Genomic DNA, 16,247 nt, shown 5'->3' with positions numbered 1-16,247 from the left:
TTCCTAAAACTATCTGCACAAGTACTATGAAGTACTTTTGCTGGATACTTTTCAAATAATCCAAAGTCAAATTCCCCTCCAGAGAACAAGATTCAGCCCTTTTCTTCTAACTTTGATGTGGGATAAAAACCCTTTCTTCCATAAGTACTTTATGAAACTAATATGTTTGGACTAAGTACTTATTAAACTACTTGCTCAAATATTATGAACTACTTTTAATGTGTACTTCTTCCAAGAATCCAATGTCAAAGTCCCTTCAAGAATAAGCCATTTCGTCAAACAATCGCACACTCCGAACACAGGTGCGGCTTGTTAGACCACACAAACCTTTGACTTTCTGGTTTCTGCAGGTGCAACCCACCCTCTCGTGTCCTCCTCTCTGCGCGCGCCCCCCCCCCCATTATCATAATCTCCTATATGGCTGTGACCAAATGCGTGAACACTTTGTGGTAAGTAGCCCAGCCTTTCACGTCGTAAATTACCCTAATTAATCAAATAATACTGCAAGCATGTCATACAAACCAACGCACCATTAAAGGCAATATAAGCTCATTAAGGGAGTAATGTCGTGTGACTTTAGGCCACTTCACTGTGTTTGGCTCGTTGCTTATCAACCTGTGGTGTCAACACTGACAATACTTACAAGTATCAATTGAAATATAAGTTATTGTATAAAATACATTAGTTACTGTCTAAACCCTCAGGCTGTGTGCAGTGGCTACAGTTTTACTTTCTGAACAGTTCTTCTTTTTCATTTCATGCAATCAGTCACACACAGACTGCAGCCAACTTTGTATTGCTCAGGGGCAAATGTATTGTTTCAGAGACTACAACAAAACTACAATAACTACAAAAATAAATTAAACATGTATATTAAAACGAATATAAGTGTTTTTGTTTTGTTAATGGTATAACATACATTGGCAAACAATAAATAAATTGGTAATCATGCCACACAAAAGCACATAAGCTGCTGCACTATAATCAGTGGAGGAAAGTTACTAAGTAGACAGCATTTACTCAAGAACTGTGTTTGGTTTAATTTTGAGGTACTTGTACTTTGCTTGAGTATTTCCATTTCTAGGCTACTTTATACTTTAACTACTCTATGTCTCAGAGGCATTTATTGTAATTTGTCCTCTGCATTTATTTAATAACTTAAGTTTATTTACAAATTCATGTTATTATAAATTCTAAATACAACTGACTAATACATGATGATGTAATATTATAGATCAAACTACCCGTATCTACAAGTATATACCGTTATTAAAATTAGCTCCACCGTAGCTGCAACATTAAAGTGATTTATACATTTATGCATCAAATGTTAAAGTCCAATAATACAATATATGCTGTATACCATGCTGTAGTGGGCCATTTTGTACAATGAGTACTGTTTCTTTTCGGTACTTTAGGTATATTTAGATTTTTGATACTGTACTGTTCCTTAAGTAACGTTTTGAATGCAAGACTTTGTCTGCAGCCTTCCTCACACTCTGCATACACTTCCATCAAGAAGGTAGGAAAGCTTGTGAAGCTGCCTGAAAGATAATGTTGTGAGCGTGCAGCCATAACTAGAGACCACTCAAATTTGCATTTTAACATTTTGTTCACCTCTGAATCTGATTCCACTACTGTTCCTCGGACTGGAATGAGGCATTTGCTCAGAAATCAGCATGTGTAGTCCCTCCTGTCAAAACCAAGGGCTTATATCCGTTCAAAATCTTATTTTTGTTCCTCACTTTTACAGTTTCCATTCGATTTCATTCATTGTGGTGCACAGTAGAAATTGCCCTTTGCTCGTTACATGCTACACAAATGTGGATTTTCCAAGGAAGCCAAGAATTGGGTTGTTTGTTACATGTCTATGTGGAGCATATGCCGAACAAAGGGGTCCTGTCCCACTTTGGTTCCATGAGAAACATGCAGATATAAGTGGTTTCGTCAAGATAAAATACAGTTTTTGTAACACACTTGCAAGAATGCAAGATTAAAAAGTACACCTTTTCAAATAACCACAATAAGCTAAATTAATGAATTACCTGCACTGTTTAGTCTTTTTTCTTACTCTCACATTTAGTAAGCTTATGCCTTTTGGCTTAATTTTTAATTTGATAGAGCAATTGAATGGAAAATACACTGAATAGATTTCAGATAACAGTTACTAGTATAAGACAAACATTGTAACCTATAGAATCACTGGAGCTATATCAAAGCAGAGATCAGTTTTACGGATGTGGTAAGAAAGTAGAAAAATATAAAAAAGTAAGATACAGAAAGCACCGAAAGGTAGAGAAACTATGACATAAAGTTTATGCTCAAACTTTTAGCAGCAGCAGTCTAGAGTTTCATCTAACAGGCTGTAAGCCAACACATACAGACCGATACGTAACAGATCATTCCTTGAACTGTCTCACCACAGCTTGATGACTTCATCTAAATTATTTGTTACGTGTTGGATCCTCGATGTTCCCATCTCTCTTGAAGTCCTGAGGCAATGCAGTGAATTGATGAGTTTGACAATCCTCATCCTGGTTTGAACTTTTTAATCCCTCAGTCAGAAATACAGTATCATGATGAATTCCCTTGGAAATTTAAGTGCTACCAGTGTACTCTCCCCTGAGGTGAATATAAGACAGGCTCCAAACCGCCTGGTTACACCTATACAAATATTCCTGCAGCATTGTTTAAAGAGAGATTCTAGATATCATTGTCGCTCCTGACACTTTCAAAGCTTTATGTTTGATTATTTAGATTTTACATATAGGCTGTTTGTTATAGTATATTTATGTTCATTATAACTTTTTCTTTTCATTATGATTCCAAGATTGTATTGCACTTATATTGTTATATTGTACTCCCCAGTTTATGTTGATGATGATGGTTAGTATTGGTAGCTGTAGTGATAGTCACTAGTAGGCAGTTATATTCTGATAATAGTTGTAATTATGAGTAATATTTTAAATTCCTTTTCCACCAGCAGATGTCACCACAGAGCAAACATTGCCAATCATTCACTCTTGCTGCATTGAGTTTGTTGTACTCTCATCATGCCAGATGCCACTTTATCACAGCCATATTTGATCAACACAGAAATAGGGCATCTCAGTGAACATGATACTTCTGCTTTTGTCTTTATGGCATCTGTGACCCTTTTGAAAGCCATCTCTTATCTCTTGAAAAGAAAAAGCCAGTGTAAAAAGGCTTCCCAAATGGATAAGTGAGAAACAAAGAAAATAGGAGGGGAGCCATTGAATGCAAAAAAAAATGAGAAAAATTCTGGATTGCATTTCAAGTTTTTCCTCAGTTAGCTATAAGAGGTTTATGCTGAGTGTTACGTGTCAAATCGAGTGAAAGCAGTAACGTAACATGTAGGTACATTAAAACCATTAAACCATAAATACAAGAGTTGTATACTTATAATACTAGTAAAGAGTACTAAACACATGATCTCATAATACTGGTGAACCACATAATAATCAGCAGGTTGCTTACTGAGTAAGCGGAGACTGCACCAACAGACTTAACAAACTGGTAAAGAAGGTCGGCTCCATCATTGGCTGCAAACTGGACACTCTGGAAAAGGTGTTGGAGAGGAGGACACTGAAGAAACTATTACCCATATTGGAGAACCCGGACCACCCTCTCCACCACCTACTGCAGGGATAGCGGAGCACTTTCTCCAACAGACTGATCCAGCTCCACTTTCACAAGGACAGATACAGGAGATCATTCCTGCCCTCTGCAATAAGACTTTACAATAAATCACCTCTGGCCAAATCAATCACAAAACTATAACACCATTACACTGTTGTTTGTTTTGTTTGGTTAAAGCTTTGCATTATTGTTTAGTTAGTTCATTTTAATACTATTCTTTTTCATTGTGTATATTGTGCATTTTTATATTTGCATTTTTTTATTTTTAATATTTCTTACTCTGTTATTTTATTGCTTTACCTGTACCATAAATGCTGCTGAAGCGAAATAATTTCCCCTTGCAGGATTAATAAAGTAACTATCTATCTATCTATCTATCTATCTATCTATCTATCTATCTATCTATCTATCTATCTATCTATCTATCTATCTATCTATCTAATTCCCACATTCATCAAATAACTGAGAAGCATTCTTTCTCCATGTGTATATATATATATATATATACAATGGAGCTGCCCTTCTTTGACTGAAAGTCAACAATATCTAAAGTTAAATGCTAATGTTAGTGTTGGAACATTTGCTAAGTAGCACTAACCACAAAGTACAGCAGAGGCCATTGGGAATGTCATTAGTAATTTTTCCTGAAACTAAAGTATTGGAAAAAATATAATTATGACCTGATGATGATAAAGGACAACTCAGGGGATGACTATGGGATAAATGGTCTAGGAGCCATGAATGTCTCTTCAAAATATGGTGCCAAGCCACCTCGTAGATGTTGAAATATTTCACAAGATAAATGAATGCATTGGTGGTGCTAGAGGAAAAGTAAGGTGCTCACCAACTTCATTGGAATTCATGTCAATGAAGTGCAGCACAAAGAGAAACCAAAAAATCTGCAGACGTGGACAAAGTCATATGGCCGTTTGAGGTATTTAAGCACAACATCATCTTGTGTGAAACTAGTCAACCAACTGTCTTCACCTGTTGTGCAAGAAACATTTTAGACTGCAAAAATATCTCGTTATGGTGTGTTGATAGTAGTAGCCTACAGGCCACAGTGAGATTCTTATTAGCTTTATTTCTGCCTGGTATATTCTGTCATTACAAAACTGAGAGAAATGTATTTTATTAATTTGTGTATATTTTTCAAATGTGGATAGTGAAAAGTATTAATTCAATAATTCAACTGAGTACTAACATATTTTTCTGTTAGATGTGAAGCTGCAAGGAGTCAGGAGACAATTAGCTTAGCTTAGCATAAAGACTGGGAACAGGGGGATACAGCTAGCCTGGTTAGCTATTTTTGGTTTAACAGGGGGTTATGTGCCAGATGTGTTACACTGGAAACGATTCTGATAGAACAAACTTTAGAGCATATGTTTCTCTGTAGATCACCAACTGGTAATATTTCTCCTCATGGAGTTTGACCTTTTGAACTTATGCACATTACATTCAGTTCAGCCGACAGATAAATACTAATCATTCAAATTGTTTATTTAGTATTTTTGACAGTACATTCATTTATTTTTGTAGCAGGCAAGTCAACTTCTATACAGTTTATTTAGTTAAGTTTACCTTGTTGCTCTAATTTATTTTTGAGCTACCAGTGCTGAGGGGGCTGCTGCTGCTCGAGGGGCCTCTTGTCAGGCCGGAACAAAAGATGCATCCCCTAAAACGAAGCTATTAAATACAAGAGGTAAACAATCAGACTTTGCAAGGCTGCCACATTATGTGGTAGATAAGGATGTCCAGTTTAGAGATTTAGTTTTTAGTCTTTTTGGTGCTACAGTATAAATACTTGTTGGTCAAGTATTTTTACTGATAGACTAATTATCCTGTTGTTGTATTAGTAGTTTATTTGGTAATGTTTTTCTATGTTTTCTTGTTTTTAAAAAATGGCTCTGAGAATTCATTGTATTTTAAATTTAAGGTTTTCCCATAGAACAAACCCACCGGTTGGGAACAAGATGTTTTAGTATCACATAACAGTGTATTTATACAATAAATGGTAAAACTTTTTTGTCCTGACTTAAATCTGTATGATTGTTGCATGCACTCTCATTGAGCATGAGAGTTTGGTGTTTCAAAAATTATCAGTTTGAATATAGAGGCAGAAACCACAGGATGCAGATAAAGTCACATTCACACAATGTGCTATGCTGCCACAGTTCTTCACATGTCCATCTAAGTGTCTGTCCATCTACTGCATCATATCTGCCTCTCTTTCCTCAGCACCTTATTCACACTGGGGAGCAGTTTTTCTGTAAAGTCCCTCAATCGGTTGTCCACGTGGAGCTGTTGTTGTGGAGAAAGACAGTACAACATAAATGATGAATACGTTTTCAGTAAAATGTTCATTCCAAATTTGACAACATGAATGATCCGACAAACGTCCATTGGAACCTTGAACCGTTGTCCAGAATTCTTGATCACTTCATGCACTGAAGTCCATTCCACCAACCTGTGGTGCACAGACACATAACAGTCTTTGAGGAAACCTTCCTTTCAACCAGGATAACCACAAATGTATTGGGACTCTGGCATGTTGTATGACATGTCACCGTTCAACATGATTGTACTGTATTTGAACATGTTTTACTATGACATAAAAACTTGACCTAATGTAGTGTTTTATAAAAGGAGCTACTTCTCAGCTTACCTTGGCTTAACTATCATCTTGTATGGGTGGTATGACTTTCTGTCGGGGTCCTCCCTGTAGATGTGCTCAAGAATGTTAACGCCTGGCACTCCGTTCCATCGGGGCAGGTGAAACCTCCCACTCGGCTCAAAATGATTCTTGGGGAAGATATGGTTCTCAATGAAGTACACTCCTGTCTACATGAATACAGCATGGAAGATGGAAAGACAATATAAATATTAAATCAACATCAAATATAATCTTAAAATTTGCTAATTAAGTGATATTTGTCAAATGCACACCAGAATTACCCTACATTTGGATGCTGTTGTTGGAGCATCTCCATCAGAGACAATGTGTTTGTATGGCATTATAATCTCATCCATGTCGTTCAACAGGACGTAGCGTGAGCGGTCCATGGATCTGTAGATGCACTCATTAAGTGTGGTCAACTGACCGAAGTAGTGCACGTCCCCCCCGCTCTGTGAGAAGAGCCAGCCGCGAGATGGATTCAGTTGCTGGTCGATGGGCCAGGGCACCATCTCCACGAAGCCCTCCTGGCTGTAGCTCTGCAGCAGGCGGTCAAGGTCTGGGCCACAGCTGGTGTTGTAGATCACACCCAGCAACCTGTTGCAAGGTTAGGAAAAAGGGTAAAATTCATTACTTTCATTTTGCAGAGGCTTTTGTCCAAAGCGGCTTACAATTAGCGTGCATTCAAACCACGTAGGCTCTATATCATCAAACATTGGGAGTGTATCCTTTTTAAACAAATAACTAAAAGCATGTTCAGTACAGTACAAGTAGTACATCTGCTTGGAGATTTTATTTCTCTCTTTTTTTTTTATATAAACAAGACATGCTTTGATACAAGTGCTAGCAAGGGTTGTTGAGATGTTGTCTGAATTCACTGAAAAGTCAATAAAGTTTAGTTGCAAACCCACAGGTACAACACAGCATCTTGTCTTCTTCCACATATGCTGTATGTTTCTCTCAAAATGTCTGACTATTCCTTTAATTTATCTTGAGCCTGTTTTTCGGGCCATTTATGGTGTTATTTTTGTTCTCTCCGCCAGGAGGATCACACCTTTGCCTTGTCTATGGCTAATCTTGATTAATATTTTGGATTTTCATTTATGGCTGCATGTTCAAGGTCCTCTTATTTGCGGTGAATCACATCTATTATTGCCTATTTATCCTGCTATTGACTGCCTGCTGACTCCTCACTCACTATCCTTAACCGACCCCTGGCCAGTAGGGGCCACAAGTGATTACAAAGCCGAGAGCATTGCCGGACCCAGGGCCGCTACTCTGCGCCCAGAGACACAGTGAGGGGAAAACGGTTTGCATACTTTTTTTGTTTTGGAATTTTTGCACCATGGTGACACTGCAAGGGTTCGTGGTGTTGTTGCTGTGCTGGCCTGTACATCTCCAGGGTCTGTGCAAACTGAAGCACGTTGTTGAAGTCTCCAAACAGGTTTGAGATGCAGACTGTGAAGTTAAACTGCAACTTTTCCTCCTCCTTCTCTTTGGTTTTCTGGTTTCTTATAGGAAGCCAGGTCTGGTTAAAGACCCTCTCTCTGCCTGGCTGAGTCAGGAGACTGACATGTGTAGCGTCGCAGTTTTGAGGAATCTGACACATTACATCCGTAGTGATGTAGGGGAAACCAAAGCTGTCCAAGTGTTGTAAAATTGTTACTGGATTTGTATTTGATAACTGGCCTGCACAGCAGAAAACACAGTAAAGGGGTTGGATGGAGTCTCTCTTAAATATTCCAATGATGCGTACATCCAAGCCATCCACTCTCTGGTCCATGTAGGCCGACACCAGTAAGTGCTTGGTGTTGTTGAGGGGGGTGATGGTCAGCTCAGAGATCCACAAGGGGCAAGCCTTGTTCAGAGCCCCATGCGGCTGTGGGACGGCCCTACGTCCTGGTGTTCTGGGTATTCTCACAGTGATACAGAGGATGAAGATGAGGGTAGCAATGAAGAGGAAGTAGAACTTCCCTTTGATTTCTTTTGGTTTGTCCATCCAGCCCCAGACGACACAGATTCCCAACCTGAGGCAGAATAAGGAAGAGTTCAGAAGACATATTTGAGGAACATAGCAAACATGTTCTGTCATTACTGCAATGAGACCTCCTTAAGAGGTGAGAATGTGAGCAAGTTTAATTTGAAACAATGATTTAATCATGCACATCAATGAATTCCTCTTTGTAAGAATACAAGAGTTAACAAAAGCCTTGTGATGAGCTAAATAGTCTTTGCTGTGTTTGTGATGTCTTCTCGATGCCAAAGTTAATTTGGCGAAATGTTCTGAAGTGAAAAAATCCTTGATCTTGACTTAATCACTGTTAGTTTATCTTACAGGTCCCCCTGTACAGTCTAATGCAATCCACTACAACATCCCTGAAAAGAATCCTTTCTTTTGTTGGTGGTGTACAGTATCTGACAGCATTATATTGAAAGGTGTCAACCTTCATTTACATACACAAGAGGACAGACAATTAGAAGCACAAAGTACAAGGAAGTCCAATAGGAGTTATTAAGTTTCGCATTGGATCCTAGGTGAACCTACTGTGACTGTTAAGACTTGACTTAGTAACACAGAGTGAATTTGTGCATTCTGCTTCTTGAAATAACAAATAGGAGACATACACCTAAACCCCTGTTCTAAGACTTGACTAACAACTGACACTTAGAGACTTAAGATCAATCAAATCTAGTTAAACTTATGCAAATGCAATAACATTCTGCAACCCACACAACCCACATATTTGCATGTCATGGTGACTCATGGTGCTGCTACCAAATTCACAACCCACACTCTTTATTTTGTCCACAGTAAGCCTAAACTCTGATATTGCAGATCCACCATACTGTGTTATTTAATCAATTAAATATTTCATTTATAAAGCGAACGCTGCTCTTCCTTCCCAGCAACAGTCAAAAGGCGTCTGAGGTACCAGGCTCTGTAATAACAGCATTAAGCTTGTGATTGTTCATTGCTATTACAACCCGGCATGTTATGGGTTTTAGAAACTTGTTTTGCCAGATTTCTTGATCCTGGATGACCAAGTCCTTACAGATTTGCATGTTTGGTGCAGCAAAAGCTCTTTGTATGACGTGCATAACAAAATTCACTCCAGAACCTTAAACGATTGAAAATTTAAGTCAACGAGTAAAACAAAAGTGAAATTGCAAAATACATTTTTTCTTCACTTTCTGGTCTTCTTATTACCTGCATCTACAGAACCTGTAGTTATACCTACACCTTTGAATACAATCAATCAGTATTGCTATTTAGTAAATGATTTTAACTGGACATTTAAAGTTGACTGCAAAATGCTACACACACCTGGAGTGGTGCCTCAAAAGCGTGATAAACATGAAAACAGTGACAATTTACCATCTTGCTTTATCAAAATAACTGCGACAACTGCAACAAAATTGTCCATATACAGTTGTGGTCAAAAGTTTACATACACTTGTAGAGAACATAATGTCATGGCTCTCTTGAGTTTCCAGTTATTTCTACAACTCTGATTTTCCTCTGATAGAGTGATTGGAACAGCTTCTTCTTTGTCACAAAAAAACATTCATGAAGTTTGGTTCTTTCATGACTTTATTATGGGTTAACAGAAAAAGTGATCAAATCTGCTGGGTCAAAAATATACATACAGCAGTGCTAATATTTGGTTACATGTCCCTTGGCCATTTTCACTTCAATTAGGCGCTTTTGGTAGCCATCCACAAGCTTCTGGCAAGCTTCTCGTTGAATCTTTGACCACTCCTCTTGACAGAATTGGTGCAGTTCAGTTAAATTTGATGGCTTTCTGACATGGACTTGTTTCTTCAGCATTGTCCACATGTTCTCAATGGGATTTAAGTCAGGACTTTGGGAAGGCCATTCTAAAACCCTAATTCTAGCCTGATTTAGCCATTCCATTACCACTTTTGATGTGTGTTTGGGGTCATTGTCCTGTTGGAACACCCAACTGCGCCCAAGACCCAACCTTCGGGCTGATGATTTTAGGTTATCCTGAAGAATTTGAAGGTAATCTTCCTTCTTCATTATCCCATTTACTCTCTGTAAAGCACCAGTTCCATTGGCAGCAAAACAGCCCCACAGCATAATACTACCACCACCGTGCTTGATGGTAGGCATGGTGTTCTTGGGGTTAAAGGCCTCACCTTTTCTCCTCCAAACATATTGCTGGGCATTGTGGCCAAACAGCTCGATTTTTGTTTCGTCTGACCACAGAACTTTCCTCCAGAAGGTCTTATCTTTGTCCATGTGATCAGCAGCAAACTTCAGTCGAGCCTTAAGGTGCCGCTTTTGGAGCGAGGGCTTCCTTCTTGCACGGCAGCCTCTCAGTCCATGGAGATGCAAAACACGCTTGACTGTGGACACCTGTGTTCCAGCAGCTTCTAATTCTTGGCAGATCTGCTTTTTGGTGGTTCTCGGTTGACTCTTCACCCTCCTGACCAATTTTCTCTCAGCAGCAGGTGATAGCTTGCATTTTCTTCCTGATCGTGGCAGTGACAAAACAGTGCCATGCACTTTATACTTACAAACAATTGTTTGCACTGTTGCTCTTGGGACCTGCAGCTGCTTTGAAATGGCTCCAAGTGACTTTCCTGACTTGTTCAAGTCAATGATTCGCTTTTTCAGATCCATGCTGAGCTCCTTTGACTTTCCCATTGTAGCGTTTGTGGGCGTTTGTATCCAATGAGCCCTATTTAAATGGCCTCAGAGAAGTCACCAGTTGTAGTCACTCATAATCACTCACAAGAAGTTAAGAGGCCATGCTATGAAGCTCATTTCATTGACACAACTTTCTAAGTCACCAAAATTGCTAATTCATGTTGCTGTATGTATATTTTTGACCCAGCAGATTTTGTCACTTTTTCTGTTAACCCATAATAAAGTCATGAAAGAACCAAACTTCATGAATGTTTTTTGTGACAAAGAAGTATCTGTTCCAATCACTCTATCAGAGAAAAATCAGAGTTGTAGAAATAACTGGAAACTCAAGAGAGCCATGACATTATGTTCTTTACAAGTGTATGTAAACTTTTGACCACAACTGTATCATCATATAGCTCTCCAAATAAGAGCCTTTTTAAACTGCAGCATCTTCTGGAGCTGACGCTGAAAAGCACCCAAGAGTGAACGTTCAACTTAAATTACCTCTATCCATCACATTTGGTGTTACTAAATATATTTTGTATTATTTACTAACCCCATAAAAAGATCAATATCTACAAAGTCCATCTCTCAGTACTTCTCTACTTGTCTGTAGCACTCAACCCAAAGCCAATTCATTCCTAATGAAGATGTAAATCACATCATTAATTTAGGTTTTCATTTAAAAAAGGTTGTATAAAAAAGCTGGGCATTGTAGTTTTAGCAAACTTTATTCAAACATGATTATGTATTTTGTAAGGGACTATTTTCAGCAGTGGAATTTAGTCCCCATCATGTTTTTACAGTTCAAAAGGACTCTGGGTCTGTCACTATGGTAACTGACTTTGTGAACCTAACCTGCTTGCTTTACCCACCCTCTCTGACTTCTCCCTCCTTCAGAGCCATTCATTCAGTCTGCATCGAAGCACGTCTTGGTTTGCTGTATTTAAGAATCTATATTCTGATTGTATACTTTGAACTCAAGAAAATCTGAAGTTACCGCTTTTATGTGTTTTTTGCCTTCGCATTCAAATATTATAGAGAGCTATCATAAGTATTATAAGTTCAGCATTAGGACTAATAACTGAATCAGACTGCGAGCGCACAATATTGACTCTATGTCTTTGATCTATATATATTTTATTTATCATTTTCAGTTGCTGATCCCTGTGTTTTGTCAAATTAAAGCTGAACAAATATATTCAAAATGTAATGGGCCAAAGCCTAATGCACAGTCAGTCACTTACTGAATGTGCATGTGTATGATGAATTAATGTACAACACTGAATACAACTTTATTGTGTTAACGTATCGACACTATCCCTCGCTCTGACTTAGGCTTTTGTTTTTAAAGATGTGCACAGTCCACATATACATGGATTAATATGTCTGCGTCCCCTGGAGGTAAATGTAGGGCTCTGCCTTTTATTTGCATGTTGCCATGGTGAATCATAGTATCAGAGCTCCATTGATGTTGGCTTTTGGCTTCAGAGTGAACAAACTGATCAGCTGTTCTTGAACCAAAAACTCAGAGTTTACACATCTCAGGGTTAGTTGAGAGTTCAGGGTTAGGCTCAGAGTTTGATAAACCTGCTTTCTGAAAAAGGGCCCAACAGGGAAAACACACACACACACACACACACACACACACACACACACACACACACACACACACACACACACACACACACACACACACACACACACACACTAGATACACAATGAGATCAGGGTGATTAGACACAGGTGGAACAAATAGATGGGCAGAAAATCACAAAGGTGGGAAAACACACATTGGCAGGGAAATAATTGTCATTGGTATGATGAACCTACAGAAAACACATCTCCCTGCAGCTTTACGGAACTTTATAGTGAGTTTCAGTTATTTTTTTAACCTCAGCGGTTCTTAAACCTTTTCTGTAACTCCCCTATGAAGGCAAATCACTGTCAAAATCCGAGAGCGCAAATGAGATTCACGCGCGCGCACAAATCAAACAGCGGCGAGCGTATTTTACTTTGACGAGCGAAATTCCTTCTCGCGCGAGCGAAATTCCCTCTCGCGCGAGCTAAAGTCCGCTCGCGAAACTTTACCCTGGTCGCTCGCGAGCCTTTTAGCTGCTCGCTCGATCGCAGTTTTTCTTTTTGACAGTAAGTGGGCGGACCCAGTCTCCATTGTATCTCCACATCTAATTGGTTACAATCCTCGTCTTTGGATAGACCGGATATCACTCTGACTCAAGTGACAGTGCTAGAGTCTAGTGCTGAAGAGCTGGAGGAGCAACATTGACTTGTACTAACTTTTCCATCATAATCTTATCCATCAGTTCCAGCTCTTACCCCTCATCACTATTGTCAGAAAGTGTGTGTGCAAATTGTTACATGGAAGCTATGTGTTGTCCATCCCATCCATCCATCAGCGCAACGGCCCTGCTCTCTTTAGCACTTTGTTCACATCTGGGATCGGCTTGTCATTAAAGTCCCACAGTCGCGTGTCCACTTGGATCTTCTCCAGCGGCTGAACAGACAAGAGTCAGTGGAGCGTGAATAATATTATGCTCATTAAGTGTAGCTAACAGGCCGAAATCCCTTCGAGAATGTTATGTGACGGACTATTTTTTGGCCCCGAGCAGTGACTTACTGGAGCCTTGTCACCGTGAAGTTGCCCCATGGGCATGCATAGAGTGCCACTTAGCGACACCAACGGTGAATCTAATGTAAATTAAAATTTAAATGAAGAAAATCTGGTGGCACTGAGATGGAAATTGATGGAAAAGATATCTATTAGTCAGCCCTTAATTAGGACTCCTGTGGGCATGTTGCCACCATTGAGCACACACAGACTGAGGTCAAATCCCAATGTCCCCCCTTACGGAGGTGAGGGTTTAGGGCTGTCCCACTGTCAAATCTTCAAGTGTTTGAGGGCTCTCTGGCAGACATTTTGAGCCCTTTATGAACACTTTCCGTAAGTCAGCATGATATGCTGACTTAGCCTAAGGGAATTACCCACAAGTCATAGCAACGTGACGTTAAACACGGGGTAACCAGTGGACGCATGGAGACGTTAAAAAAAAGGTAAACAAAGAGGACGGCTCACCTGTGTTCAGTCTGTCTTATTATATTTACACAGAAACATTAAGGGTTAAAGATGGAACTAAATTATTTATTTATTTGATTTTGTCATCGAAGATGTTTTGATTTTGTCATCAAAGATGTTTTGACAAAAACAAGAACATAGATTATATGAAATGACCTCTCATCTTGTGAGGAACGAGCCTGAACACGTTCAAATCAGGGAGTACAAAGTATAAAATAAATACCCACAATTATACATCTTATTTTTTGTCGTTTTCATGGTAACGTGACATGTTGCAGCAAATTGCTGTCCCATTCATATTTATACCATTTCGAGCCCTTGCAGCCTTTCACACTCAACCACTTACCAGGTAACGTCAATTAAGTCCTTGAGGGTTCAGGGCTTAGGGTTTAGGGAGGACGTTGGGATTTGGCCTGAGTATTCAGTTACACTGCATTATGTTCCAGTTTTTGAATGGAATGGTATGGTATGGAATTTGACCCCACATGTATTAAAAAGTATAGGCCTATATTATTGTTAGATGTTGCGGAATAGAAGTATACAGTAGCAGAGCATGGAAATAAGTAAGTACTTCAGGAAATGTGCTTTTATTCCATTCAACCACTGGTTATTAATCATAATAATAACAATGAAATATATTATGAAATTTGTGTTTTTTGCCCTCTGTAATAATAACACAACTGTATGACATCAACAGCAAACAAAAAAGGAGACTTAGACAGCTCGTGAACACAACCCAAGTCATTTTGTCATAAAGCAGACATTTAACATCACAATCAGTGCTGGTAGTTGTGATGGTGGTAATATTCTGATTATATCTTGGAATAAATATTTTTAAGAATTAGTGTTGTTTTCCACCAACAGATGTCACCAAAGAGCAAACATTCACCAGGATTCTCTGCTGCATCAGTCTGGCTTCCATGTATTTGTTGTGCTCATCATGACAGATGGCATTTACAAAGAGACATCTTTGATATGAGAGATAAAAATATACACTATCCCATAAAAGTCACATCAGATTCTGATACATATGTATTGTGGACTGCTACTGAAAATACTGTATACTCTAAATATATATGCATAGGGGGCATCACAGGAATCCATTTTCTGCCAATTTTGAGTATGTGCCCAGTCACCTCCAGGTTCCCTTCTAGTACAGAGCACACTGCAGACTATAAACTGCTGCTTCATTATTTGCCTAACCAACTCCGCTGCGGCCCCAGGCTCTCTCTGTTAGATTGTGGTAATTTCATTAAACAAAACTTTTATGAATGTGAGCACAGTTAGCGGACTATATATTAAAAACATCAAGGTCTAAAAATGTTTCAACAGGCTCCCTCTGTAAGACTCTAACTGATATTGTATGGTAATTTGCATTTTATTAAATCAAGAAGAGTCTACAACCATGCTAGCAACTAAAGCCAGCATGCTAACATGCTTACAACGACAATACAAACAAGCTGATGTATAGCAGGTATATTGGTGTGCATGTTTACCATCTTAGCATGTTAGCATGCAAGTGTTTGCTAATTAGCACTTCACATTAGAGATTAGGCTGATGGGAATCTCTTTACTTCAGGTATAAACCAAAGTATTAGAAAAATGGAAATTTTCACCTGATGATGGTGTTGGATAAAATGTCAGCAGAGCCCTAAAGTTTTTACTATTCTTCTGGGGACCTTGGATGTATGTAACAAACAAACATTTAAATTAACCTCATGCTGGCGCTAGATGAGGGAATCACCAAAGTCATTAGGGTTCATCCTCTGCACCACGAATGTACCTCTTCACTTACCAAATTTCATGGCAATCCATTCTTTAGTTGTTGGGATATTTCATTCTGGACTACAGAGGTGGAGCAACCGACTGACAATATAACAAGCATGGTATCATTATTTATTTTACATAAACAATGGCAACAAACAAAGAACTAATGGGCTCTTTTTGGACATTAATGGTATCATATCTCTAGAATCCCTGTCTTCCGCAGAAGCAGTCCTTTAGGAGCGAGCTCATTTCACTGGTATCGTAACACATCTAAACGACTCAGCAGTTTGGGAAACATAAATTCAACCAGCTTCAACAAACAGGCCCCTGCTCATCCACCAAACAAATCTCCTACTGCAGATCTTCAAAAGCCTGGTCTGGCCTACAGAGATCAC

General features: G+C 39.0%; 1 protein-coding gene across 1 annotated transcript; it reads right to left on the bottom strand.

The window, feature by feature from the left end:
* Positions 1-5,874: 5,874 nt before the first annotated feature.
* LOC137866428 (uncharacterized) lies at positions 5,875-9,397 on the bottom strand. The gene is given in 6 exon segments (XM_068702345.1): positions 5,875-6,127; positions 6,326-6,501; positions 6,621-6,660; positions 6,662-6,931; positions 7,723-8,361; positions 9,354-9,397. Coding segments are annotated over 6 exon segments (1,422 nt in total).
* Positions 9,398-16,247: the final 6,850 nt, after the last annotated feature.

The sequence above is a fragment of the Cebidichthys violaceus genome, unplaced genomic scaffold, assembly GCF_023349555.1.
Source record: "Cebidichthys violaceus isolate CVI_PGR_0920_01 unplaced genomic scaffold, fCebVio1.0.p SCAF_83, whole genome shotgun sequence".
Lineage (NCBI taxonomy): Eukaryota > Metazoa > Chordata > Actinopteri > Perciformes > Stichaeidae > Cebidichthys > Cebidichthys violaceus.
This window is presented reverse-complemented; position numbering and strand designations above follow the sequence as displayed.